At 32.1% G+C, this 27235-nt stretch overlaps 1 protein-coding gene across 5 annotated transcripts in view; it reads left to right on the top strand.

Moving 5' to 3' along the window:
• LOC118181212 (glucose transporter type 1-like) overlaps positions 1-27235 on the top strand; it is a 289653-nt gene that overhangs the window by 115425 nt on the left and 146993 nt on the right. For 3 of the 5 annotated variants that reach the window (XM_035350293.2, XM_035350291.2, XM_085820155.1), the window contains 2 exons: positions 20478-20552; positions 22621-22716. In XM_035350293.2, coding sequence (XP_035206184.1) covers positions 20511-20552; positions 22621-22716 — 138 coding nt within the window. In that variant the 5' untranslated portion in view covers positions 20478-20510. Of the gene's footprint in view, positions 1-5834; positions 5916-12107; positions 12258-20477; positions 20553-22620; positions 22717-27235 lie in introns of those variants that run through there. The other 2 variants (XM_035350294.2, XM_035350295.2) reach the window with 2 other exon arrangements.

Here is a 27235-nt window from a genome sequence, read left to right as displayed (position 1 = left end):
TCACTAAACATTGGTAGTTCGACCCGAGTTTCTAGTCCCAGTGATCCCCTAACTCTTTCTTTTTTTGTACTTATTTACTGTGTAAAAATGTATAGTAAAAATTTCAGTTCATGAAGTAAAAATACTTTTAAAATTTATTCTTTAAAAATATTGCAAAATTTTTCATCTTAGCGTGTCTTTTTACAAATCCCTCTGATAAGAAAAAATAAGGAAAGAAATTAACTTGGTTTCGGTGATTGATACCTCAATGCAAATTATGTGTAACTTTTTCCAAAAAAAAATATGGATATCAATAAATTATGGATTATTTCTCATCTAATTTTCTTAACATTTTTATTCCAGAATTTTCCTTTCACACTGTAGTGTTTAACTTTATGCGTTTTCTATAATAATTTACATTTGTTTATAATTTTACCCGAATGAAAGTGATTATTTAATCGTATAAACTTTGCTGAAAGATAAACGAGAAAACAAAATTCTATCACTTGCGGTCAAGAGAGTGTTTGACGTAATAATTATTATATATTTTCTTTGATAGTTTTTATTTAATTTCTTTCATTTATGCATTACTACATAATTCTTTTCAAAAAGTATTTTTCTGTGCCACTATGTCCGTATTTCAGTTTCAAGGAGTGCGTCCTCCGTGTAGGGTATATAATGCTTAATAAACTTAAAACTTTTTGAAAGAGATCTAAATTCTCTTCTCATTTCTGCTGTATTTTTTAAATTTCAACCCCTAAGAAATTTACTCTAGAAATCTTAAACACTTATTTCCTGAAATAAATTCCAGAAAGATTAAGCATGACTTAATTCGCAATAATAATAAAAGAAGGCGTTATCTTTGTTGTTGCCGAAGCTTAGTTTCTCTAGATTGGCAACAAATCCACTATTCATTTATAAAAAATATATTTATTTATTTTTATTTTCCTCTTGGCTACAGTTGGCTTCGAAAAATAAAATTGTAACCCTGTGGCCAACGGGGGAAAGAAATTTTGATCGGCGCAGTTGGACTATCTCAGGACGAGGGGGGGGGGGATTTTCATCAGCGCAGTTGGAGTACACCCTCTTAAACATGGTCGCCATTTGTTAAACGGGTTTCATTTTCAGGAGGTGGAAATTGAAAATTCGATTTTTAATTTTTCATATATTCATCATAATTCTTGATTTAGAACTAAAATTGATTACAGTAATTTCTTTTTCATTTGTTTGCCTCTTCGTGCAAAACCATATCACTCTGCCAAATAAAAAATATCATCTTTTTAATATTACTTACATCGTGCTCCTAAAATTTGCTTTTCAGAATACTTGCTTTTTAAGAAACTAATTATTCGATATCAGTTTTCGTTGAGAGAAGACTTTCTGCCGCGAACAGAGATGAAGCTTTTCAAAAATATTTTTATTTTTGAATATATCACTAAAATTTCTTGTTCAGTTCTTTAAGATCTATCTCTTTTTAATATCTGTGAAATTTTAGCTTCTTATGTCAGTATGATTTGACACATATCGGTCAAACTGAAATAGCTATAAATTTCTTGTCAGGAAACATAATCGTATGTTCGAAAAGGAGAAATAAATAACATTTTTATGCCTAATCACAGCTAAACACTCAATAATAATTTAAATTTGATTCTACAAAAATTATCTGCAAAGCTTCTTCAGTTAGCAGATTAGACTTCTTTGAACCTTTTCACTTTAAATAAAATTTTCTTCCTTAGTTAATGACACTAATTTTTCAACGTTTCCAAATCTCTGATTTCTTTTCCCCGTTTCATTACTTCCTTGACGGATCACGTTACATTTGTTTTCATTTTGCTTCGCTCATTCTTTTCATAAAAAATCGTTTCGATCTTCCTTCAGACTGCTGAAATTTACTTTCGACTTACGAAATATAGAGATGCATATTTGATTACTCTCAGAACTGATTTCGAAATCTACTCCAAAATAAGTTTGCTTTTGCATCTAATTTTAAAATCTTGTTTATAATTTAGTTTCTTTAATATTAAGTTAAGTCAAAAATATAGTATTTGTTCATAAACCTTCTTGGTGGGTATACCGGAAACATTTTTTTTTTTTTTTTTCAGATAATACGAACAAGTTTTACTGAAACTTTGTTGCTTGTCTGATTTTTGCAACTTTGTTGTCTTTTTTTTTTTTTTTTTTTTTTTTTTGTCTATACGTACGCGGTATCAGTTAAATCTGCTGTCGGCTAAATCTCTTATCGGCTAATGTCCCGTCGGGTAACTGTCAGTGTCGACTATATACATATATTGGCTGAATGTCCTGTCAGCTAACTGTCCGTGTCGGCTAAATGTCCTATCGGCTAACTGCCTGTATCGGTTAAATGTACGTCTCGGCTACTTGTCCTGTAGGCTAACTGCTGCTGGCTGTCTCGCCCGCTTATTGTTGTCGACCGGCTTACGCCTTCTTTTAAATTCAGTTTTCCATCTCGTGCACCAGTTTTTAAGGTACGATTGTCAGGATGTGGTTCTACATAGCAAACGAAAGCAATACACTTCTTTGAAGGTTTAATTATCAAGAAATGCTGCTCTTGCTTTTAGATCAGTCAAATTTTTAAATATAAATATGTTATGCTTCACTGAAGGGCAATTCTCTGAGTACTGATGACATTTGCGAGACGGCAGAAAAGATAAATATCTTATCTTTCGCGTAAAGGCAGCTCTTGCCAAGTCTATTGGAAACAAAATGCATAATAGCGTAGAACAAAGAAACTGCCAAAAAAGTTTGGGCAAATCGAGCAGAAGGTATTTCTGGCATAAAATAAACCCACTAAATATCCTCCCCACCCCTGAAAAAATAAAAAGCGTTTCAGTTTTGCTGTTGTTGCTTATTCCATCTCGTTATATGAGGTCAAATTCATGACTTATCATAAAAGTGCAGCTGTCATTTCTCAGAAAACTTGGAAATCAGTGGGGAAAGTTAAGACTATTATTCAGGTCTATATTATTTTTAATTGTGAAGACTGTAAGACTATGGAACCAAATTTCTCTTAATTGGCTGATACCTTACTCATACACAATATCATATTGCTGATTATTATGATCCGTGCCTTATTTATCAGTTATTTTACGAGCGCGTAAGTTTAAAGCATCGACTGGAGAAAAGCCAAAGCCGGAATATCACTTTTAAATAGAGCTGGGAAAAAATCTAGCAGCAGACGCTCGTGACAGAAGGTCTCTTTGTCTGATTCAAAATCCTCAGCTTAAATATAGTCAAAACTAATTTGTATTTTGGTGAGGAATATGGAAGAAATAGATACAGTAAAGATCAAAATAATAATAATTAGTTAATTAACATAAGCCATGTTACAAATTACATAACGTTACTTTTCTTATAATTAATTATGCTTTAATGATGACACCAACCCGAAAACACGAGATGCCTGTTTACGAAGTAAAAATTCCCTAAAAATTTCTTTTTATTAAATTTCTAAGTCCATTTTTATGTCCAAATTCCTCTCCTTTGTTTTGCACCTCTTCTAAATTAATATGATTCTAAAATAGTTCGCTTCACCATCCCACTGCTAAAATTTTGTTCTGATATTCCTTGATGAAGATCATATGACCCAAGACTTTTAGTGTCACGTTTTGGTTTTACTATAGCTATGGACAGATTTCGATGTGTCCTTTTTCGATCAAATTTACATGTTTAATTAATTACTGATGCTCAAGAATAGGGCATTCAGGGACTCTTCATAGTCACCTGCAGTCACGTAATCGATGATGGGTGTTTTTCCCCATGAGTAACCATTACGCACTAACTGCCCACAAAAATCCGATTTCTCTGATTTACTAATACATCTGACGCTGGCTTGTCAAATTTATCTCGTTGAATGAGAAATATATTTTGGCCCAACTTGTGTTAACATTCTGCATTTAAATCATTTCGTTGTATTTTAAAAGGAATCATTTAACTTTATTGAAACAAGGATGCAGTGGAATTAAATTGTTTATAAATTAAATCATTGTTTAAAATTTAATTGCAATAATGCAAATTTTTTAAACATATATTCATTTAATTCAAACCTAAATGCAGCACTTTGTAATAAATTAATTTTCGAGATGTTTTCAACACTTCAGAGATGTGCTTTAGTCTTTACTTAATGATGAAATCCTGTCTGTTGTGAATTAATATTAAGATTAAGAACAGCATGTTAATTCTACTTAACTAACGCATGAAATCTTATATTTATTTTCGACATCATTAAATGCATTTCTTCTCAGCACAAGAAATTGTGTTATTAAAATTGTGTTTTATCTACACTTAATGATATTTTGAAACAAGTATTATTTTGAATCACGAGTGTCCTAAAAATACTTTTCTAATACTGATAATTAGGTAGTTATGTTATTACTAGGAAAAGTCCAAAATTCATGGAACCATCACGGTTTAAATTGCCAAAATCTACGATAAGAACGCGGTGCAGGGTTTACAGATAAAATTTGAAAAACGTCAAAGTTGAAGATTTTGACGCTGTGACATTTAAATACTAACTCCTTATACACATAACTTTGTGCGGGATTAATATACAATAAATTAAACATTTCTAAAGTTGATATTTGCTTTAGTAAGTCAATCAAATTCTGTTATTGTTATTCAGAAAACCGCTACGTGAGTTAAAATTATCCATTTGCATGGTATGTATTACTAAATCTTTTTGTAATACAAAGATTTTTTTGCATTAGCATTATGTCTGTTGTTCTACAAAACAGTTATAAATCTGAAAATGATGAGTCGGATTGATATTATTGACTGGAGATAGGACAATAAACAGTGACTGTATGTAATTAAAAAAAAAAAAAACATTTAAGGCTCAAGAAATAAATTTACCTTCCTGTGAAATTATTTTCTCTCGTTTAAGATGAAAGAATCAAACATTCATTTGCCCTCATCATCGAGCACAGCAATGTTTCTAAAACAAAGAAATCTTAGTTGTCATATGAAAGGTTAAAGACTGGAAATCGATCAGATTTTTATTTATTGGGTGAATGTGGCAAAGCAGGTAAGAGCTATTTACTTTCATAGAGTATGCTTTAAAAGAAACTGGCTTATATTCACATGATCATGGGAAATACTGGCGAAATTACCTACACAGCCAAATCGCGCACCGGAATCCGAAGCCAGGTCTAATTATCACTCTTCGGTGTTTTTTCCCCATCGACCATTGGCAGATTAAACATAACTATGCGTATGCTTTGAAAATGTTAGTGGCTAGCTGATAAGAGCGACGCTTTTAATTTTCAAATGAAAAATTTTTCCATCGATAAGTCGACAATTTAATAATTCAAGTTAAAGTTTAAAGTTTCAAGATTTCTGTTTGGATAGAGTAGGAAAGCTGTGCAGTTTTTTTTTTTTTATTATTTATTTAAACTTTGTTATCCAATTCTGAAAAATGCTGTTACATTAGTAATTAATTTAATTAATATAAATATTGAAGTTTGTTGAAAAGGTAATCCGATAATTAAAACAGAAATTAGAAATTAAGGAGAGAACTAACAGAAATTTGTGACTTTTTTTTTTAGAATACTGAAGGGGGAGGGATTTGGTGTTCGTGAAATCTTAGAAAATCCTCTAAAATTTAAGCCGCGATTAAACCCGACTCGCAGGCGTCTTTAATTGAAAGAAATAAAATCCCACACTTTCAATTCTTTTTATTTGAAACGTCTGTACTTGCACCTGCTCCGAGCTTTGCTTTTTCAAATTTTCCGCCGCGATTATAAAACGTCGAAGCTGTAAAAAACAGCTGTTGAAAATAAACGCGAGTTCCATAACCGTAACCAGAATTGAGTTCCACGTCGCGGACGTTGCGTTTTTATTTATTTGACGATAAGTCGCGTGCGTATTTGAAGTCTGCTTACTCGTATTGGCTATTTTAGCGTTCATTGCAGCTCAACTTTGTAAGTAGTATTTCCTTTCTCGCGAATCTTCATGATGAAATAATGCACTTTGTAAGCCGCAATGCTTTTTATGAAAATAATGATCTCATTTCGGTACATGTCATCTACTTTTAGAGCATTTTAAACGAAAACGATTAACTATTAATGCGCATTTACTGCATTGGCTATCTATATCTAAAATCAAATTTAATAATGATATGTTTTGTAACTTAAGTATGCAGTTCTATTTATAAAAATAAAGCGAAATTTCTTCCATTCATTAAGGAATTGAGTATTTATCATATTAGAGTATTTAGAAATACTTTCAATGTTGATGTAACCACGTGAAAGGCAACTTATCGATATAATGTTTTTATAGCTGTAGATTCCTTCAGCTCGTTTCTGAAAATTGTTTAAAACTGTTAAAACAGAGCAAGTGTGTAGAAGTTACAGGAGCTCTCGTTATGGAAATTTTTATTTTAAAGAAATACAGTAGAAACTCTTATTCATAACTTTTTAATGGATATTTTCTTTTTTTTTTTCCTATTTTATGAACTGTTAGTTTCTGTTACCCGTCAGCCACAGAGACAAATCCTGGCTCACCAGCGGCCGAGCGGTAATGACGCTGAAACTTGGTAGTTCGGTCTGAGGTTCGAATCCCGCGAACGGGCTGGCTGCATGGGCGTTTTCGTGGTTTTCCCCATGTGTAACGTGTATACGAACCAGTTTCCCTTAGAAAGTCCTCCACGAAGGCATCCTTCCCTTTAGGCAGATAGCCCTCGTGTGCTTTGCCCTAATTGAATAATCCAATCCAGAGACAAGTCCTATGGCCAGGATAAATCTGGGTTGTTGCGGAGAGTGGTTAAAATAGACATGCTGCAACGTAAAGTATAAAAAGTTAATTACTATTTATAGCAACATCATATATATATATATATATATATATATAACTAACATCATATCAGCGGGAAACGAATCCTAGAGATTTAAAATATTCAGAAGTTAGATTTAGGTAGTCAAAATGATTGAATGCAATAAAACAGTTTTAAGAAAACTAACAAAGACTTCTCTTTTTTTTTTTTTTTTTTTTTTTCAGTTAATGTTGTTATTTACAAACTTTTATTGCTGTTGCTCTGTATTCGAGAAGAAGGCATTCCTCCTGTTGGCAGTTATTAATCAAATAAAACAAACCAACCCTTAGACAGTTTTAGTGGGCCTTCCTTTAATCAAAATAATAATTTTATTTTAAACATCAGAAATATTTAAAAATATTTAACAAGGTTAAAAGAAATAAATTAAAATTGTTTTATTCACTGATACCAGTGAACACTATTTGTGGCTTGAATAATTCTCATCTCACTTACCGTCAATATTTGTGTAAAGTAAAAAGAAATTATGGAATTAAAAAGGAAGGGATTTGAGAATTTGTGTACTGAATATAAGTGCTGATATATCTTTTTAGTTCTGGTGGTAGTTTTATCACGAAAAAAATGAAATTGTCTGTCAGAGGTTTTGAGGTAACATTTTATTTTTCGCTCTCTTGTATATGTAGGTAGTAACATAAATGAGATTTTTATGTTCTAAGCTGGCTGACAATAAGAAAATTCTTAGCATGTTGGCGCTTGGTCAAGCATAAGATTTTTAATATAGTAGTTTTCAAATTTAAGTCATCTTGCGGTCGAATAGCTAAGAATGCTGAATACTGATAATCCGATCAGGGTTGTCTTGTAGTTTATCCCCATTTTGTCAAGCCTATTTTCATTAGGAAATCCTTCTCGAAAGCATTCTTTTCGTAAGGCAGATAGACGTCATGTGCTTTGCATGCGTGTATTAAAAGAAATATAATCGATCTACATTTGCAGCAGCATTATAAGTGAAGAGTTTCTAACGTCATACATTAATAGATAATTTGGTAGCAGTATATCTCTTAGTATCTCAAAGAATACAGTTTGTGAGCACTAATAGTCGTGGCAGAGGAATACTTCTCAATTAAGAGTGTTAAATACTGAAGTGTTTATTGTTAAAAGCAGATGTGAACACTTTATTTGGTGAATGATTCAATGATAACTTGCAAAATAAATCTTTCTGAAGAACGACTCTTCAGTTCGAATTTTCCTTTGCTAGAAATTCTTTTATTTAATTTCTTCTTATCAAAGTTGTGCTCTAAAGAAGCTATAGCAATTATAACGGTAAAGAGTTTTAGAATACGTCACAGACTGGTTCGTAGGAATAAAACGGAATTAGCCATCCGTAAAAGTGTTTAAATTGCCCACTGTAGCATGAAGGTAGGAATTAAGAATGACTGCCCATAGATTGTTTACCTACACTACCATGACTATAATATACATTGCTGAATAAAAGAAAGAGTAATATATATATATATATAAAGACAACGGCTTGGATTTCAAAGTTACATTGAGTGATGGAGTAAATATATTCGTTGACACTTATTAATAACACTCCTTTTTAAAATTAGATACGAATACTATATTTTATACTGCTTTTATAATTATGGTAACATATTTTTAATTGAACTGTAATAAACACTTTTACTTCATTATTAATACTTTCACTGTTTAAGAATACCATTTTTTAATTAAAGAATTGCACATGTATAAAATATAACATCAAAAGATGTTTCTAATACCATAAATGTTTGTTAGATATATTATAAATTGAATTATTTTTGAATTATATCAGTTTATTAAAATAAACCGAAGGTGACTGTTATAGTCACCGTTTGTTCACTGGTAGATGGGACATTAACTTTCAAAATCAAATCGAAGGATACCTATGAAGAACCAGGCGGCTGGTGACCAGCTATTTATGGGTTATAGAGATTTAATGATAGCCATAGGCAATACTTAGTAATGCATGCGAGTCATAAATGCATGATAACGTTAAGTTTGACATTTCTTATGTTCCCTACCCCCCCCCCCCCCAGAAAAAAAAAATGCTACAAATTCAAAGCTGCAATGCTCATAACCCGAGAAGGAGAAGGAAAAGCCTGGTCAGCAGAATAATTAGTCCGACGGAATACGAGGGAGAATAATTAGTACATTTTGTTTTAAAGGGTTAGTATTAAATATCTGTTTGCGAAATCTGTTGATCAACTCAATTTGTTGATCAACATCCTTAAACTTAATTAGCAGTATACACTCTTAACATCAGGGCTCGACTGAAAGTGTAGGACCTCGGATACAACATTCTCTCGAGGACATGCAGCTCGCACTTTGCTTGATTTTTATGACTGAGAAATATGAAACAATGAATTGAGAGACAAGGGCCTTCTCAGTCTGGACCGGAGTATCTTAAACTGGCGGGTCGCGGGAATTGCAGCAGGGGGTTTACAAAAATTTTAGCAGTTTTTATATTTCTTTAACTTATAATAATTTTATTATTACGAAATACTTTTACACAATGCATCTGAAAATAGATAAAAATAAGACAATACAGACGTAGAAAAATAGTAAACTTATCGACTCATTCTTTTTATAATATAAACGTTCATCTTACTTTCTTTGCAAGTGACGCTATTATTTCGCCTGTTATTTAAAATTTTCTCATTATTCTATGTCTTAAAATTAGAAATTAAAGTTAATAATCTAAAACAGCAATCTAAAATAGCAATTACATAAACAAGTTAAAAAATGGACGGTTTCACTCACGCGTGTGTCGGATTTGTGGAATGCTTATGGGTCCTACAAAATTTACATAAATATTATGGGGTCCTGCTGTCGCAAAAAAATCTGAGATAAAAAGGGGTCGCGTCTGAAAAAAGTTTAAGAAGCCCTGACCTAGACGATAATCAGCCTGCCAATGGAACTGTTTTACTTAATTTAACAGTGAGATATGAACTTAAAAGAAAATATTAATTTGGTGCAAAAATAATGGGGCGCGGCATATTCTATTCTCATTTACAGTTCTGGAAAAATGAATGATGACAAACTTTTAAAGTAATTCTGAATTAAGCTTTTTAACTTCAAGTAAATCGGGAAACTTTACATTTACGAGACGGTCATTATTTTGTGAAACAAGACTATGAATTTTCCAAGGTTGGTTCCCACCCCCGTCCCTTCTGCTGGAAGTAAGCGATGATTGTTTTCTTCAGGAGGGAGAGGGATCTTAAAAACCTATCACGTACTTCCTTGCTAGGCCCGAAAAAATTCAAATTTTCTATAAATTATTTCCATATTTTATATTACTGCCTTTTCGACCTTATTTTTTATGAATTGTCTTCTAGAATAGTTTTTAACGCAACTGTTAAAAAGTAGTTAAAATCTTGTTTTGGTACCGATTAATTTCTACATTAAGACTTTTTACATTTGCCAGATTTACCTCGGATGTTCATGCATTTATTGATGATCACGTTTTTCTTCCAACTTTAAATGCCAGCCAATGTCTGTCTGCATGATCGCTTCTGTGGTTTTTTTTTATCTTGTATAATATGAACACGAGTCAGTGTTTACGTAAAGTCGCTAACATTCACAGTTTGACACGGGTTCGGCGAACGAGCTAGTTGATATTTCGTCGTTTATCCCATGTGTAAGATACGAATTCTTTTAAAATCTTCTCCATGAAGGCAACTGTTTCCATAGGCCGGTAGCCTTCGAGTTGCTTTGCTCACTTCAATTAACTTAACCCTTAGGAAGTTCTCCACAAAGACATTGCTCCTGTTAGGCGTGTATCCCTCAATTGCCTTGTCACAGTCAGTTAAACTGTTCTCTATAACATTGTAGGTAATCGAATTTCGTTTTCCTTTTCAAATAGTTTTACCTATAAAAATACGTATAAATTGCCAAATACTGATATTTAATTTTAGGCGTTTCGTTCCGCTCTTCTTTCAGAGGATTGCTTTGCATGATAAATTAGTTTCTCTTTTTATATTAACGTGAAATACTTCCATTTATAAAAATATGACTATCTACTGTAGAAGTTCAATTATCTGGGCGGTATTCATCGGCTCTAACAACACTAAGAGACTAAAGCTAAGAAACTAAATGCTCAGTAAACTAAGAGAAATTCAACTGGTTAATTTATTTACGCGCTTTCATAAACTGCTTTAACTTTAAATGATATGAAAGTAGCAAAAGTTTAAAACAAGCTAAAATTTAATTTACAGAACACCTAATTAGATATAAATTCATTCATTCCTTTACGTATTTCCATATTTAAAGACCAGAGAATTAGTAGTTTTTCGCTTTCTAATTATTTTCAGTTAGGGATAAATCATGTCCGTAAAAAGTAAATGCCAGTCGATGTGTGTAAGATCTTTCATTTATCTTCAAAATTAAAAAAATATATTGCTGAATACTGCTTTGTTACTCATATCTGGACTTAAGTTACTTATACATGGAATATATAAATTACTCTTGAGTTACTCATGTCGTGAGTTATTTAAGCTAGACTGTTGCTTGTAGCAGCAGTTACTGTAAACCATGAGTGTCTTGAGTTATTTAAGCTAGACTGTCGTGAGTTATTTAAGCTAGACTGTTGCTTGTAGCAGCAGTTACTGTAAACCATGAGTGTCATCAACGAAACAGCTTTCTGAGACCCGATTAGAAATATATATATATAATTGTTTCTTGGGTATATTATATGGTCTGTTTTTTAAAAAACATAAATGTTAAAAATAAAATTTTGTAGTAACACAGACTGCAAGAACTTTTTTTTAGCTAAATCATAATTTAACATTTTGGTAACTCTGTTTATATCACTTTATTATCGTAAAAATTGCTCAAACACACTTTTGAGCTTATAAAATTAATTTTTTTAAAGTTTTAATGCTGCTCGACAGTCGATATTGCCCTTTAGAAGCTGGTATATTACTTACATTTAAGAAAAGCGAAATATTTGTATAAATTATTAGTGCTTCCATGTATTCTACTTCAGTAGACTTAAATTATATTCCGATGTTTTCAGCTTTTTTAATCCCATAAATTTGTTTATTTTCTTTTTGAATATCCATTTGAAATGCAAAATACTTCTGTTATTTCTATTCTTCTTGACGACTATTCGAACGTGGTTTTCTTAACCAGTAGGAAGTAAGGTTTCTATCTCACGCTACTTAATTTCGGTGAAATTTTGAAGGTCAATCTCAATACCTAGGTCATTTGAATCCGGAAACCGGTTTTCCCCACCTCATGTGTTAAGCTTTCGAAAGACATAAATAATCTTTAGTTTGTAAATACAATTGGTCATCCTTCCCAGGAATTTTTCTACTGTTGGTCACTTAAACAGTAAGCAGTGTCGAAAACTGGATTTTCCTTGCAGAAAATTTCTAGTTATAAGAATTATCTACTTCGAGAAAGAAACTCTTTTCATTGAATTGTGACTATGAAGGAGGGTTGAGTGGGATATCAGGTATGTTACCTTAGCGAAAAATTATTATAATTCAGTAAGTGAAGAAAGTTCTGTGCTTAAATTCACCGGGAGCTTGGCTTCAATTTTTAGGGAAGTTTTTGTTTTTTGCGGCATTGCATCCGAACCTCAAATATAAACTCGACAATTCTGTTATGAGATATATAATTGTTGTAAACTATGGGTAGGAAAAAAAAATCTCTTTTCTGACTATATTTCTTCCTTGTATCAGGAATTTCATATTTAAATAGATCACATTGCTGAAATTAATTAAAATGCTAATTCTTTTCCCAGCAGGAGTTTTGGAAACATTTATTTATAAAAGAAAATAATTGTGTACGCAGTTAAAAAAACTTTAATCTTTTTTTCGCTAATTTTTAAAATTATCAGTAAGAATCCAAATTTAAGAAATTGTTGATCGAAAATTTAGAGTTTAAGATTTAGTTCATGCAAAGTTCGGTAACAGTGAACATTTTTGCTTTTTGATATTCAGAGCCTTTTAAAGTTTAAACAGCAAAACTCTTTTAGCTTTTTTTTTCATTTTTGACATGAAAGCGGCTTGAAAGAAACATGACTGAATGATGACATGAATATCCTGTTATCTTATTCTGCTAGAGCTTCTTTCATCTCCTTTTAGTTTATCATTTTGTTTGATTGTGATGTTTATGAATCTATTAATTTGCTCACTTATTTAGTTTTTATAGTTATTTAGATTTTTGTTGATTTAATTCTTAATTTGTTTTTACACATTTGATTTTACACCTCAAAGGAGATGTGGTGTTTTCACTTAACATCAAAAAATGCTCACTTCTCAAACTGAAATTCGTAAATAAATCCTGTATCGGAAACCGACTAGTGAAAAGAGCGAAAAGCATGTAGAAAAGCCTCTGCAAGCGATGCCTTCATTTAATCTTCACTACACCTTTGCGCAGAGGGGATTCTCAGTATGATCATTTAGCAGAGATTTTACCTTTCAAACTTAATCAAGCTGATTAACAAACTAGGTATTTAAAGACAATGTATTGCTGCTATGTAAAACAAGCCAATTCTTAGGCTGTTGCTATTCAGAAGAGCAAAAGACATTTAATTTATCCTTCAAATTTATTCAATGTGTTATTAAGAAAGGGAGTGATTTAAAAGTGGTAAACGCACTTTTTAATCATTTAAATCATTATTATATATAATGCATCTGATTAATATAAAGTGAAATATATTTAATTTGTGATCTTATTCAACCAATGATTTTTAGGTACATATACAGCTTTAATGTCACTTTTATTAAAAAGAGGTTATTAGCAGCTCGTGCTGCATAATTAGTAGTGAAACGTTTTAAAAATCTTATGCTCTTCTACGGCATAGTTAGTTTTTAATTTTTTGAAGCACATTCTTTTTTGGTTATTAACACAATAAAACTTTTTGTTCACCGTTCCAGATTTCATAGAGCTCTGGCACTTTAGATATTAAAACCTAAGTAAGGATAATATAGCATAGCAAAAGGCAGAAAAAAAACGGTGCTAAAGATGCAATTATTCGGGTTCAGGATTCCCGAATTCTCATGCTTTACCTTATTTAAATCAGCCAACCAAGCATTGGAAATCGAGTTATCAGAATCGCTTGCATTTTTCCCAAGCCAAATAAAATTAAACTTGTTAATTCACCTATTCACAACAGAATTTAAGAGAGTGCTTTTTGAATATTTAATGGGGAGGGGGAATGCTAAAAATTACTCAACAGTAACAGTAGCCACTTGCTCTGCTAGTTATAAAGATTATATATTAATGATTTTAGCAATGGTAATAAGGACGATATGGTGTGCTATCTACCGTTATTTGCCAGTTTTTTCTTAGATGACACCACTAAAATGTTATTTAAAATATGAAAATAAGTAGATATGTTATACATAAATGAAAATTATTCAATTAATTTAATAACCCATTAAATTTCTAACTTCATTGAACTTAAATTAAAAAGTTTTATAATTAAGGTAATAACTTCTAAGTTCGAACATAAAATGAATTAAAAAAAATTGAAACTTGAAATTCGAGCTTCGAACACGTTCGGAAGAAGCACTGTGATTTAAGGTGATACCATTTTTACAGAATGCAATGCGAGGAACATACGCATGCATAACATGCACATTTTTCATTATTTAATAATAGACATCTGTACAGGTATAAGGGTGATTAGATATCAGTTATTCATCATTGGTTCTAAACTATAGTATAGTCCCACCGCACTTCTGAGTTGACCCTTTAACGCACAGACACTATATACACCCAAATATCCATGCCTTAGGGAGGATTCGAACTTGAGCCCAGCAACACAGCAACCAGGCGCTCTAACCGCTATATCGAACAAAGCGCCAATAAGACAGCTATAAAATTTAGAAGTATAAAACAAATTTTGAGCATAAACAAGGAATTACATTTATGAGCGTTTTGACGCTAGAAACATCCTTGGTGAAATCTTTCCAAAATTTTTGGACCATTCCATTACGGCAACGCTATCATGAATTAATCATTTACTCTGCTTGGCGACGTCATTGCTTCGAATGTTATATTCAACGCGATCTCTTTCATATTGAATGTTCCGCTCTGCAAAAACACGCGATTTTTAATTTGTATTCCGAGCTGAATCAGTTTGTAATTGTTTAACAAACTGAGTAATTTCAAAATCTGAAAACAATTTCTTAGTAAATTAAAGCTATATTATGTGTTAATAATCCGAGTGGTATAATTTACAATATAATTATTATTCATCGAATGAATTTCAAATGAATTTTTAAAACCTCTTCATTACAGTAGTTTGTCATCTGTACATTACAGAAGTTATAAGAACAACATATTTCACAAACTTTCGTACAGAATCCCGTAAAACCAACTTCAATCTAAGATGGCATTCTGCTTAATTTTAAATATAGCACAATTAGTTGCTGGTCTTTTTTCTGTTCGCAACGGATAGACTTCACAGTTGGATTCACTTCAAACGCCATTGACTTTTTAATGATATAAATCAGCATTCAGCTGAAATGAATGCAGTATAATGCGACAGCTTTTTTTTTTTTTTTTTTTAAGAATTGAACTGGTATAATTTTTAAATATAAATATTTCCGTTTATTCAAAGTGCAAATTGCTTCACGGTTTTATTTAATAACGCTAGATGCGTTTTTATCGAACTTAATTTTTTCTATACTTTTTGGCCCATTACATTACTTTCCACTATCATGCAATTTATATCCATGCAATTCGAAATGCTGAAACTTTCATTTATGTTTCAGGCGGTCTGGCAGGCTTTCCGTGTTGTTATTCCAGATGATATAGGATCTTTAATTATACTTCAATGTCTGATTAAATTCTTAATTAGCTGATGCATTTAAAAGCAGTAAATGCACTTCTTACTATAATTATAAATAATTTTTTTGATTACATATTTAATTTATATAATTTATAATACATTTAATTTTTAGTATATCCATTTGACAATTTGGTACTTGGATATTAGAACTTGTGATACACTGTCAATCGTAAAACCCATGACTTTGTTTTCTTGCGTGCATTGTGACAACCGAATCTTTTGAAAATTCTTCTAGAATCTTCTAGAGCCTAAAACGACGTGGGAATGGTTTCATTTATTTATTTTAATGTCAGCTTCACGTCAGAAGAGCATATCTGTAGTGAGCAATTTTTTGGTAGCATTTTTACATATGTAAAGTGCCTGAGACAAAGTTTGTTCATCTCATGTTGATTTCTGTTGCATTTTGAATCACATGCTTGCTAGATTCGCCGAGGAAGGAAGAAAAGGAATTCGAGGGAGGTCACTTATCTTATTTAGCAGAGCTCTGAGGAGGTAAAGACAAAGTGAGAATCTGTAAAGTGGTCAAATAATCGGCCGTTTGTAAGTGCGGCATACTATCATGAAAACAGTGAGCTGTTTGAATTTTTAGAGATAGTTTGTACGCTTTAGAAGCAATTTAAAAATTTTGGAACTGTTGTAATGGTACCTGGAGGCGGTCGTAAACGAATGACAACTACTTCTCATGATATATGTCTGGCACTAATTGCCTATAATAACAGAAAATCTATTTGTCGGCAGTTTAGTTCTGACTTTGCAGACTCTGCTGGAAATGTTTTATAACGCAAACTGCGTACAGAAAGACTGATGAATAAGACCTTTAATCATAGAAAGCCAAAGGTATGTGGTTCAGTCTTCACAATAAAAGAGGGATTGCTATATTTAGTGCAAAGCACATCAGAACTGGAATGCACATCAATGATCCTATGTTCTCTTTACTGATGGAATGATTTCTAAACGTGTTTACGTCTGGAGGGAGTCAAGAAAGAGATCTTGCTTCAAACACCATGGAACATGACAGTTTCGTTAATGTAAGTATGATGGTTTGGAGATTAGTAATGATCGTTGGACATACGCTTTATTTATGGACGATAATGCTCTTCCACTTCGAGCAAACCTTGTTGACGAATTCCTTGACAGTAGGGGCGTTCAGTGGATATCGTAGGCAGAAAAATCTTCTGGTCTTAACCCGATACAGAACTTAATGGACTACCCTGGAGAAGTAGTTGCACGGATGCATCCTCTTCACAAAGATATAAATGGTTTGAAGACCGCGTAGTTGGAGGAGTGAAACTTAATTCTTCAAACTGTGGTTAACAGCGTTATTGCTAGCATGAAACAGAGATGTAGCTAGGGCAAAGAAAGTCAACGCTCGGGGACAAGTGAAGATCTCGCCCTCTCCTATTTCCAAAGAGTGGAAAACATTTCATTCTAAAAATTCGTAACATTTGTTAGGCGCCCACTGCAAGCTGCACCCCGAACAAATGTCTCTCCGTGCCCCCCCCCCCTAGTTACGTTCCTGCATGTAAACATTTTGTGATATGTTTGTACAAGTCAGGGACGATAACATTCCACATTAAATTCGTAAGCACTACCTTTTTTATGAGTTCTTTTTTTTCCCTGCACTTTCCTTGAAACTTTCTATCACCAATTTTATTATTTCATGCTACAGTTCTCTGTATCATATGATATGCTTTTAAACTTTTTTCTTTGTATTTATGGGGTAAGATGCTATGTATCATTTCACACAAATTCATAGTTATATCACAATTTCTTAAAAATGATTATACAGATAATTTTGGGCATGAATATTTATTAATCATTTCACTTTGCTTCTTAATATTGCGGAGTTTGGAATACACGCATTGCGGCACATACGTTTTATTAAAATTATAGCAGCTAATTCGTTTGTTAAAATATAGAAAAATTATTTTCTGTTAACAATAAAAACCTATGATAAACAGGCGTTGCTGCCAGTTGACAATGCATAACGATCTTTATCTTTGATATTATAAATACGTTGCTCATCGTCGAGTTAATCGTCCCGAATCTAAGAATTCTTTGTATGGAATTTTTTGCAACAGTATTATTTTAAGTCCTGACTTTCTATAAATAGTGGATCGCAAAATTTTTATTTCTTTTTATGTAAATAATCGTCTGCATGCAAAACAAAATTAAATGGTTATTACGAGATTTTACCGTAATATTCAAATTGCAAGCTTCTTTCCCTCTTTCTCTCTATATTTTTTCTTTTAATTCAAACACTAATGCACTTTTTCAATATTTCTTGCATTTATACATTTTGATGCCTGAAAATAAAATGCAAATGCAAACGACAGAGCTTTCACCATAGAAACTGTTCGAGAGTTGAGTTTAAATTTTGTTCAATGATGAAGCTTTAGCTCTCGTCAACTGGCAAACAGTAGGTCCTTAATTTTGTATTCTTCCAGTGTATCAGTTTCTTTTGATTGCTAAAGCTGATACTCAGCTGCTCTGAAAAGTGAAGAAAATTTGACTTTCATATATGTCGAAACAATCTTCTTACTTCCTTAAACCCTAGTTAGATTATCTGAGTGTGGAAGAGCACAAAAGAATTATCTGCTTGAATTCTTAATTCTTGAAACATTTAAAACAATACTTTCAGCAAAATTTATACCTAACGCTAGTATAAATTTTTTTCTTTTGTTCCAATTCAGTTGAACTATGAATTTTGTTTGAATTCGACGCCTAAATATGATATATTTTCTACATATTGTTTCAAATCGTAAATTTATAACTAATAAAATGTTTAAAATTTTTGTTTTCAAATATGGTAAACAGAATTCTTAAAGCGAAAAATTTAAAAACTGTAGAAGGTTAAATTTTTTAAATTGGTAAAACATATAAAGGCCATCTCCCTAAGGAGATGGATGCCTTCGTGGAGGGCTTTCTAAGAGAAATAGACTCGTATTCATGTTACACATGGAGAGAAAAAAAAAAAAAACCCTCCTTACAAAAACTTTGCAAGGAGAAAGGTTTAATTGGCATTTTCTGTACATACGCCTGTAAACATGCCAACTTGAATGGCTGGCAGAAAATAATTGTTCGGCTATCTTTAAGATTCCTACTGTTCTGTTTATAAACAATTATAGAAAGTAATATTTTACAAGAAAAACAAAAATATATTTAGACTACATTGACATTTTTATAACCAGTATATATTGTTTAGTTATAGCCTTTCAAATTTCTTTGAAATAGTCTTTTTCTGTCGCTTGCTGGGTCTTCCGCCAGATAAATTCAGCCAAGTAGCTCGGAAGACGATACCATGTAGTTCCCCTGTGCATTTTGTTTCTTGAAAGAATCCGAAGTAATTCAACATGTTTCGTGTGGACACTAATTTCTGGGTCCATAAAATTGTACTTGGGGTTGGTTCACTTTTCCAGTGCTTGTAGTTGGCTTCTCGCTGTTGTTAGCTGCTGTACCCCATACAGATATAGAAAAAATGATTGCTTATTCTTTGTGCTTTTGGGTTTTTGCTACTAATATTGCAGCTTTCGTTTGGAACGGCCATCAGAAGTTTCCTTTATTACGTAACAAATTTCTTCAAAACTCCATTTTTGTGGATGGACTCTCGATCAGTGTTATTTTTACACCCAGTTAGTAAATAGACTTGCTTGTTTCGACAATATATTCAGTGGCGTCTATTTTTATTTATGTTCTTTTTTTCATGTAAAACACACTTGTAGAAAGTAATATAGTAATTTTTCATACATGACAGACTTGTAGAAAGCAATTATGCGACAATTATCAATCCATGGTTGTAGATCGTGAGATTTTTCGAAAATTTGGTACTTTTCATGAAACTGTACACAAACCTTTTCACAAATTAATGATATAAAATTGCTGATAACACGTAAATAAATGAAACTACTATCTCGTATCTACAAAATTCTAACACATCATTCTTATTAAAATTCCCTGCAAAAATTCAATATTAAGTTCTAAGGATCAATTGTTTATTTAGTATGTATGCCAGTAATTTTTCTCTTTTTAATATTGATAATTTAAATTAGGTGACTTAACAACTTTAAAAAAGTAATACATATTTAAAAACGATTTATATTTTAGAAACGAGTACCGTAACGATTCTAAACTTTGTACTTGAGCTGCTTCATTTTTATGTTAAGAACAATTTAAAATTTTTCCCTTGAACTCATGGATCACAGTACAGATAATGAATATCTCTAATAAATCAGACTGGATCGAATTTAAGGTAACAGAGAGCGTTATTCTATACAGCATAATTTCATGAAAAAATACCAAGACGAACTACTACATATACATTAATATATCGTCAGTTTCGTTTACAAATAAAGGCCCACCAGCGGCCGAGCGGTAAAGTCGCTGAACACTGGTAGTTCGGTCCGAGGTTCGAATCCCGCGAACGGGCTGGCTGCATGGGCGTTTTCGTGGTTTTCCCCATGTGTAACGTGTATACGAGCCAGTTTCCCTTAGAAAGTCCTCCACGAAAGGCATCCCTTCCCTTAGGCAGATAGCCCTCGTGTGCTTTGCCATAATTAAATACACACACACACACACGTTTACAAATAAACACTACCGCCATCTGTTTGCAAGCTAAGAAAACATAATCACAAAGTTTTATTTAACACGCGAATAGTAATATGATTGACCTTTTTTTTTTTTAAATCAAGAGAATGAATTTCAAATATAGTTCCATAGTTATGCAGTGTTTTTGTCTTATGTAGTCATTTCACACTAAGGATTGCTCTAAATAGGAATTATTCTTTGTCTAAAAAGCAGATCTTTTCTTCTGCAACTTCAGGTCATTTTGTTAAACTCAACTTGTTTTAACAGAATTTTTATCCTTTTCAGGTGGAGAGCCCGGTGTTAGAAGATAGCGGAAGTATGTTCCGCGGTAGTACCTCCTGTTGCAGCAACTGCCCAGAGGTGAGTGGACAAGTTTAACTTTATAGACCAAAATATTCGACCACTTCTAGCATTGCCAGTGTTAGCCAAAACCCGAAATATTCGAAAATTTATTCATACCTCGATATACTCAGGAGTTTATAGCAGCTTATATTTATTTAAAGACATTTGTGTTTTTGAAAGTTGTTTTTCAAAAACCATCTACTGAATACTAAAGGTATAAGTTATTCCACGCATACTGTTTATATAGAGCGTTCGTAAACTGTTTCGTGCAGGTTTCATTGAAAAGAAGCAACCCAACAGTTATAGTTGATTGACTTACCAAAGTTTAGTGTTTTCAGTTAAAATGTTCTTCAGTGTTTCTCTTTAAAAGTGTCACATTCTCAATGTTTCAGAATATTACGTCGATTATTACATTGTTTCAGATTATTTGAGACGTCTTCCAAAACGACACCGTAGAGACATGTCGGATTTGACATAAGAGAAATCGGCAGCCATACATCTGATGTACACTTAGCAACTAAAAAAGGATACGGAATACAATGATTTTAACTTGAGTGACTTTCTAATGTGTTGTATGCCATAGCATTTTAGCTTCTCTAGTGTTGACTGGGCGAAACTGCAGTTTATTTATTAACTGAATAAATAAATCTGATACGTGTTTTATTTCTTATCAGCTCTTGCTATGAAAATGAATTTTTAATTTGCAATCCAGTTATTCTTAATTCCATGCTTATTACATGTTTCGTATTACAACATTTATATCTTACGCTGTAATTCTTTGATAGCATGTTGCATATTAGGGAATTCATGTTACATATGTATTCACATTAACATTGCGCTTCTCGTGGCGCACATTCTGTATTGAACTGTTTCTTTTTTCTTTTTCTTTTTCTTTTTTTTTTTTAATGCAGTTTCGTCAAATAGCCAAATCCCACTGTAGCTCTTGATGTAAAATCGAATTTTGAGAAAATTTTGATTTTCTTTTGTATCTGTCAATATACTTTAATGTTCAATAGTATAACGCTGTTAAGTTTTTTAGGCATCAGATGATAGAACAGTTAACAACTTGACACCATCTGAAGGCATCTAAAGAGACAACTAATAAACATTGACAACGGATTTATTATAAACAAATGTTTGGTTTTGGTTTATTCATTAGGAGCCGCTTCAACATACCGCACGCCACAATTTCAGCATTTCCTCTACTATAAGATTTCGCAATCAGCAAATGATGATAATGATCAGCAGATAATGATACACACGCATATAAGTTTTTACGCATGTACTGCTTAATTTTATCGAGAAATTAACTGATACAACACATAACTGCCCAAGATATAAGACTAGAAACGCGAAAAATCTTCGGAAGTTTTTACCTTCGATCTTGTCAGTAGATTTCGCATTGTAGCACATATACTAATTGTCAGATAGCTGAAAGCCTACTTAAAATCACTTTTTAATGCTGTAAGTCAAGTGGTGTCGTGACTGGACTTCATGAGCATCATTCAGTTATCTCGATGACACTGTACGCTATCTTGCAAACTGATGAACTGAGGGCAACTAAAGGAACAGTGACGGTATTCAATGATTTCAGAGTTTTGATACCCTATATATGAATGATTACGTTCAATTCATTAAAATTTTTCTTTGATAATTTAATTTAGATCCCGTCATTATTTAATGAAATTCTCATTGTATTTTTGATTGAAAATGGTCATTGCAGTCCTGCGATTTTGTTTTTAGTCACTCTTGAGCAAGAATTATAACAACATATTTTTATTTTTTATTTTATGAAAACTGTGTAGCTTAGGTTTTTTCATACGCATTTTTATTTTGGATTAATATATTAAGCAGGGCATAATATGAAATCGCTTCACTTTTGCACAAAACTATGCAGGCGCTAAAGGCAACTTTAAACTCTGTTATTTAAAACCTTCGATTCAACTTTTTACTTTTGAATTTTTCTTACTCAGGTAGTGAATGAATGTTTTTAATATTATGTTAACTGAATAGTGATTAAACTTTGCACTTCGTATTATTTAATTAATAAGTATATTAACTGTTGGCTTTTTTCCTTTCACCGCAGGGTCTGACATGCAGTCTGGTCTTTGCCATTTTTGCTGCCGTCCTTGGTATGGTGCAGTTCGGATACAACACCGGAGTCATTAACGCACCGCAGAAGGTACGAATTTTGCTACTGAGCTTATGCTTATGGAGGGTGCTTACACACTTTTAGAACGATTTCGGCGTCATTTAATGAATGTTTAAAATATGAATATTTTTTTAATGTTCGATCTGGTAGCATTTTTTTTTTGGGGGGGGGACTATAAGTTTGCGTTGTGATTTCCATGATAAAGGCCTTTTAGTAAAATTTTCAGAAGTACTGACTTCCATTTCTTTTCCACTACTTTCCAAAGTCTATCAATAGCGGTAGGCTTGCGCTGAGAAAAATCTCTTTTTAAAAGACAAAGGGCACGGTAGTGGTACTTTCCTAAGTATGACTTGTTGCTTTGTTTAGATGAAGTTTCATTCTTTAAAGTCACTAGCATTAAAAAAAAAAAAATGGAATTTTTTCTCGGAAAAACGTAAATCCCTTACTGAAGCTTTCTTTGCATTGACAGAATCAGGTTTATACTTATTTTTTCTCTATTTTCCAAAATAAAACTTTTTATTTTTCTTCTGTTGTATTCAATAAAATGAATTCGCGCATCAAGAGTCGCAATACATTTCCATTTATCTCCTATTAAATCAACTTCAAAGAAGGTTCTACAAATTGTTCTGTGTTGAGCCACATACCTTGGCTGATGAACACTGTTTTTTAGCTTTTCTAAATTGCCAATCTGGGTTTCTTTCCATATAGAAGTAAATGCACATGGTTTTCCCTTTCCGTTTATTAATATTGCTTATTTTGCACTTAAAATTTTTAATACCATGTATTTCATAACGTTTTTAAATTATGAAATAGGAATATTCTCTACAGAAAGCACAAAAATTTATTCTTCAATCCACAGCTTGTGACGTTTTGCAAGATGAATAAATTTAAATGTAGCAGACAAAATTCCTCATTTCAAATAATAAACTGTTGCCAGAAATCTTTATTCTAAAATATTTGCTTTTTTTTAAAAATTCTTTATCTAAATCTTTCTAAAAATATGTAAACACCTTCTGTACTTTTTGTTTTTCTCTTTTCAAACATTAACATTCCTTTTATTCAAAAACGTTGAATAGTTTCATTTTAAGTTGCCATAAGAGGACGACGTTATTCGGAATCGGTCAATTTTTAAAATTTGCAATTTTTAAAATTTACGAATACAGAGGGATCAGTATTATTGAAGGAACAATATCTAGTTTCGATGTTAAGCATTATTTTAGCGGAATCATTGCAAAATTTTTGAACCCTTAAGTTAGATTTTTACCATTGAACCCTCGGCCCGATTTGGCAGGTGTCGCTTTCTCTATCTTTCACATGATCTTGCAGATAGGTACGTTTTAGAGCGTTGCCACCTGAAGAAGCACAAGAGCTTCAGTTTTCCTTTCAAAAATTAGTCTTTAAAAACACCTGAGTGATTTCTCATCAATAAACGCACGTAAGAATAATTTAAATCTTTATATTATTTTAAGAAACGCGTGTATATGATACAAATGTGAAATATACTTACTTATTATATATACGATTGATAATACCTATGGTCATCTGCAGCAGTGATCATTTTCAATAATATATAACTGACAATGCATTTATCTTTAGTAATAAAAATTTAAATATATGTAATTTCTCATATATCCGATTCATAATAATTTGTAGGATTGATGTTATTAATAAAGATACGTTATTAACGCCATGTATTAAACATCTCAGTACAGATTATCGGGCTTCTTCGACGTTTTTAGTGATCTGATGAAATTCATATTTATTTATAAATACATAATTTAAAATTAAATATATTTTATTTATAATATAACACTTAACTTGCAATATAAATACATTTAATTTAGAATGTATTCAATTGCTAATTTTCATGACCATTAGCAGCATTATTTTAATTAAGAATAGTCCCCCCATACGCCATAATATATTACGTTCCACTGTATAAAATCAAACTCGTTTGATTTTACCTATAATGTTACTTTTGGCTTCTATTTTCGAAGTCCGTTTTCAAGCTGATGAACGATGTCAAAACGATAATAAAATTATTGCCATACTTTTTTAGCTTAATAATATTTGCCATGTTCAACAACAATGAAATTTTGCGATTACATAGGTTTCTGGGAAAATTAAGTGTTTAACATGCTCTTAGAGAACGAAGGTTGTAATATATAGGGATTAAGAACAATGAACAATAATGTAATTTCAATAAGATGCCTGATGTACTTGTTGATATTATCCATGTGATCTGCTTATTGATATTATCCTACTTGTTAATACATGGTTGAGAAATACTGCCTAAATTAAGAATCTTAAAATTTTGTTGCTATGTATTAATAAAATGTATATTTATAGTTTCTTCTTGGTAAGTTATTTTTGACCTCGCTGATAACTGAAATTATCTGTCAACTAGCAATATTCAGGGTAGTAATTTTATTGTGGCTTAAATGTCGGTGAATTTAGTTTTCCCCAATTAGTTTTTTCGCGAATTAGGTATTTTCTTATTTATTAACTTATGTTCCGTTTATTAAATTATTTTTTATACTTAATCTCACAGTGATGGTATTTTTAATAAATAGAATTTATTTTATACAATTAAGTTTCATCTTAAAAACTTTGTTATAGAAAGGACTGTTACTTTTATGAACTTGTGAGAACCATTAAAAGCTAAAATCCTTTATAAATCGTGAGTTCGTAAATTGGAGCGGCATTAAAAAAAAAGGAAAAAATGAAGCAACGGAAATTTTTATTTATATTAACTTGAGATACCAAAAGGCTAATATTTGTTTCATAATATTTGATTCTCTGGCAGTCGTTGCTTCGGAGACACCATTTGATCGATATATCCTGCCAAATACATTAACATTCTAATTCCGGATTCAGAATAACCCCTTTTTTACTTAAAAATTTGTTAAAAAAGCGGAAAATGTGCTAATCCATTAGCTCTTAAACCGAAGTAATTTATATTGGAAGGAATGCTATGATAATTACTCGAATCTCTAATTTTAATATAAGCACTATAGTTTTCCATTAAAAACAGCATTTTATTTCTTAATATGTTGGTACAATTCTTTCGAGCATTTTTCATAAATCTTATCAATCATCGGCTCTTTTATGTTATTGATACAGAGAAGCACTTCCTCACATGTTTACAGCATTTAAAGCATTTTTGCTCATTGTAATTTTCTCTTAAAAGTGGGAGCATTTGGTCATGGTTGGCTCCATACAATACAATACTGCTATTCGTTCTTTAACTGTTTTCGCACTGATGATGTATTAAATTAAAATATTCGTGTATTGTCCGATATGCGAAACTGCATAAAGCCCGAGTATTCAGAAAATAAACTCTCTCTCTTTTTCCCCCTTATCAGTTAGTTCTGGACGGTTCTTTCCGAACTATTTAAGAAAGTTTTCCAAATTTCAGTCAAGCATCTGATCTCGCCTAAATCGCAAGGTTTGGTTTATTAGATTATCGTCACACTTTCTAGAGTTATCTACCTAAGAGATTATTTGCCTTCGTGGAGGTCTTAAGGGAACTGGTTCGCATCCATGTTACACATGGGAAAAACCATGAAAATGTCCATGCAGACAGCCCTCTCGGTCGGAATCGAAACCAGGCCGAACTACCAGTGTTTAGGGATTTTACCGTTCAGCCACTTATGGGCACAGAAAATCTTAAGTATCCATTTCTGAGTCCCAAAACTCGATTTTTACCATCTGCAGACTTCTGCCAACTGATATTTTTGCTTTTCATTTTCGTATCTGAGCCATTAGCCTTTCATTCTGCACCTAGAAATTTTGTTTTGTGGAAATATTTTCTGGAAGGTGTGACGATATTTACTTATTAGTGCAACCATCTTAGTAGAAATCGCCAAAATTTCAAAATACGCCTAAATCTGGAAACAATGTGCATAACAGTTCTCCAGTTTAACGAGCGGCGTCGCCTTCATAGTAGGCGTTCTTTTTGCTGTATTCCAGGTTCCAACAGTTTTTATAGATAAGTCGTGACACTTTTTTTTGTCTTAAATCCAATTTTAAAATTTGTGCTGGAAAAAAACTGCGGTAAAATTCTTGCAGAAATACAGTATCTTGCACAGAAAATCATTAGTGGAACCTATTCTTAAAGGTATCTTCGCAAAAGTTTCATAATATGTAATAAACGAAACAAAAATCGACTGAGGTAGGTTTATTGATTGGTTTTCGGAATAAATACTAAGTTAAAATATACTATACATAATACATTGTTTTTTTTTTTTTTTTTTTTTTTTTTAAATTCGTCAGACTGCGCAAAGTGGTTGCGCTAATGCGTAATTACCGATGTGACTTCCCCGCTAGAGTCGCCTGCAGCAACAGTATTGTCGCTCTGATAATCATGTGAAGAGAATTCTTTGGAAACCCGCTCCCTCTCTCCCTTTTTTTTTACTTGTACAAAGTAAAGATGTATTGTAATCATCAAAAATTTCAGTACCACATTTCAACGAAAATATCCATTTTGACCGCTATCGAATGCAATTTAACGATGTTTTTGTGTGACATCTGTACGTAATGACAGAAT

This window comes from Stegodyphus dumicola, chromosome 7, assembly GCF_044657685.1.
Source record: "Stegodyphus dumicola isolate Sdum_Otavi_A_Nest chromosome 7, ASM4465768v1".
Taxonomy (NCBI): domain Eukaryota; kingdom Metazoa; phylum Arthropoda; class Arachnida; order Araneae; family Eresidae; genus Stegodyphus; species Stegodyphus dumicola.
The sequence above is the reverse complement of the archived record's forward strand: the minus strand, read 5'-3'. Positions and strand labels throughout refer to the sequence as shown.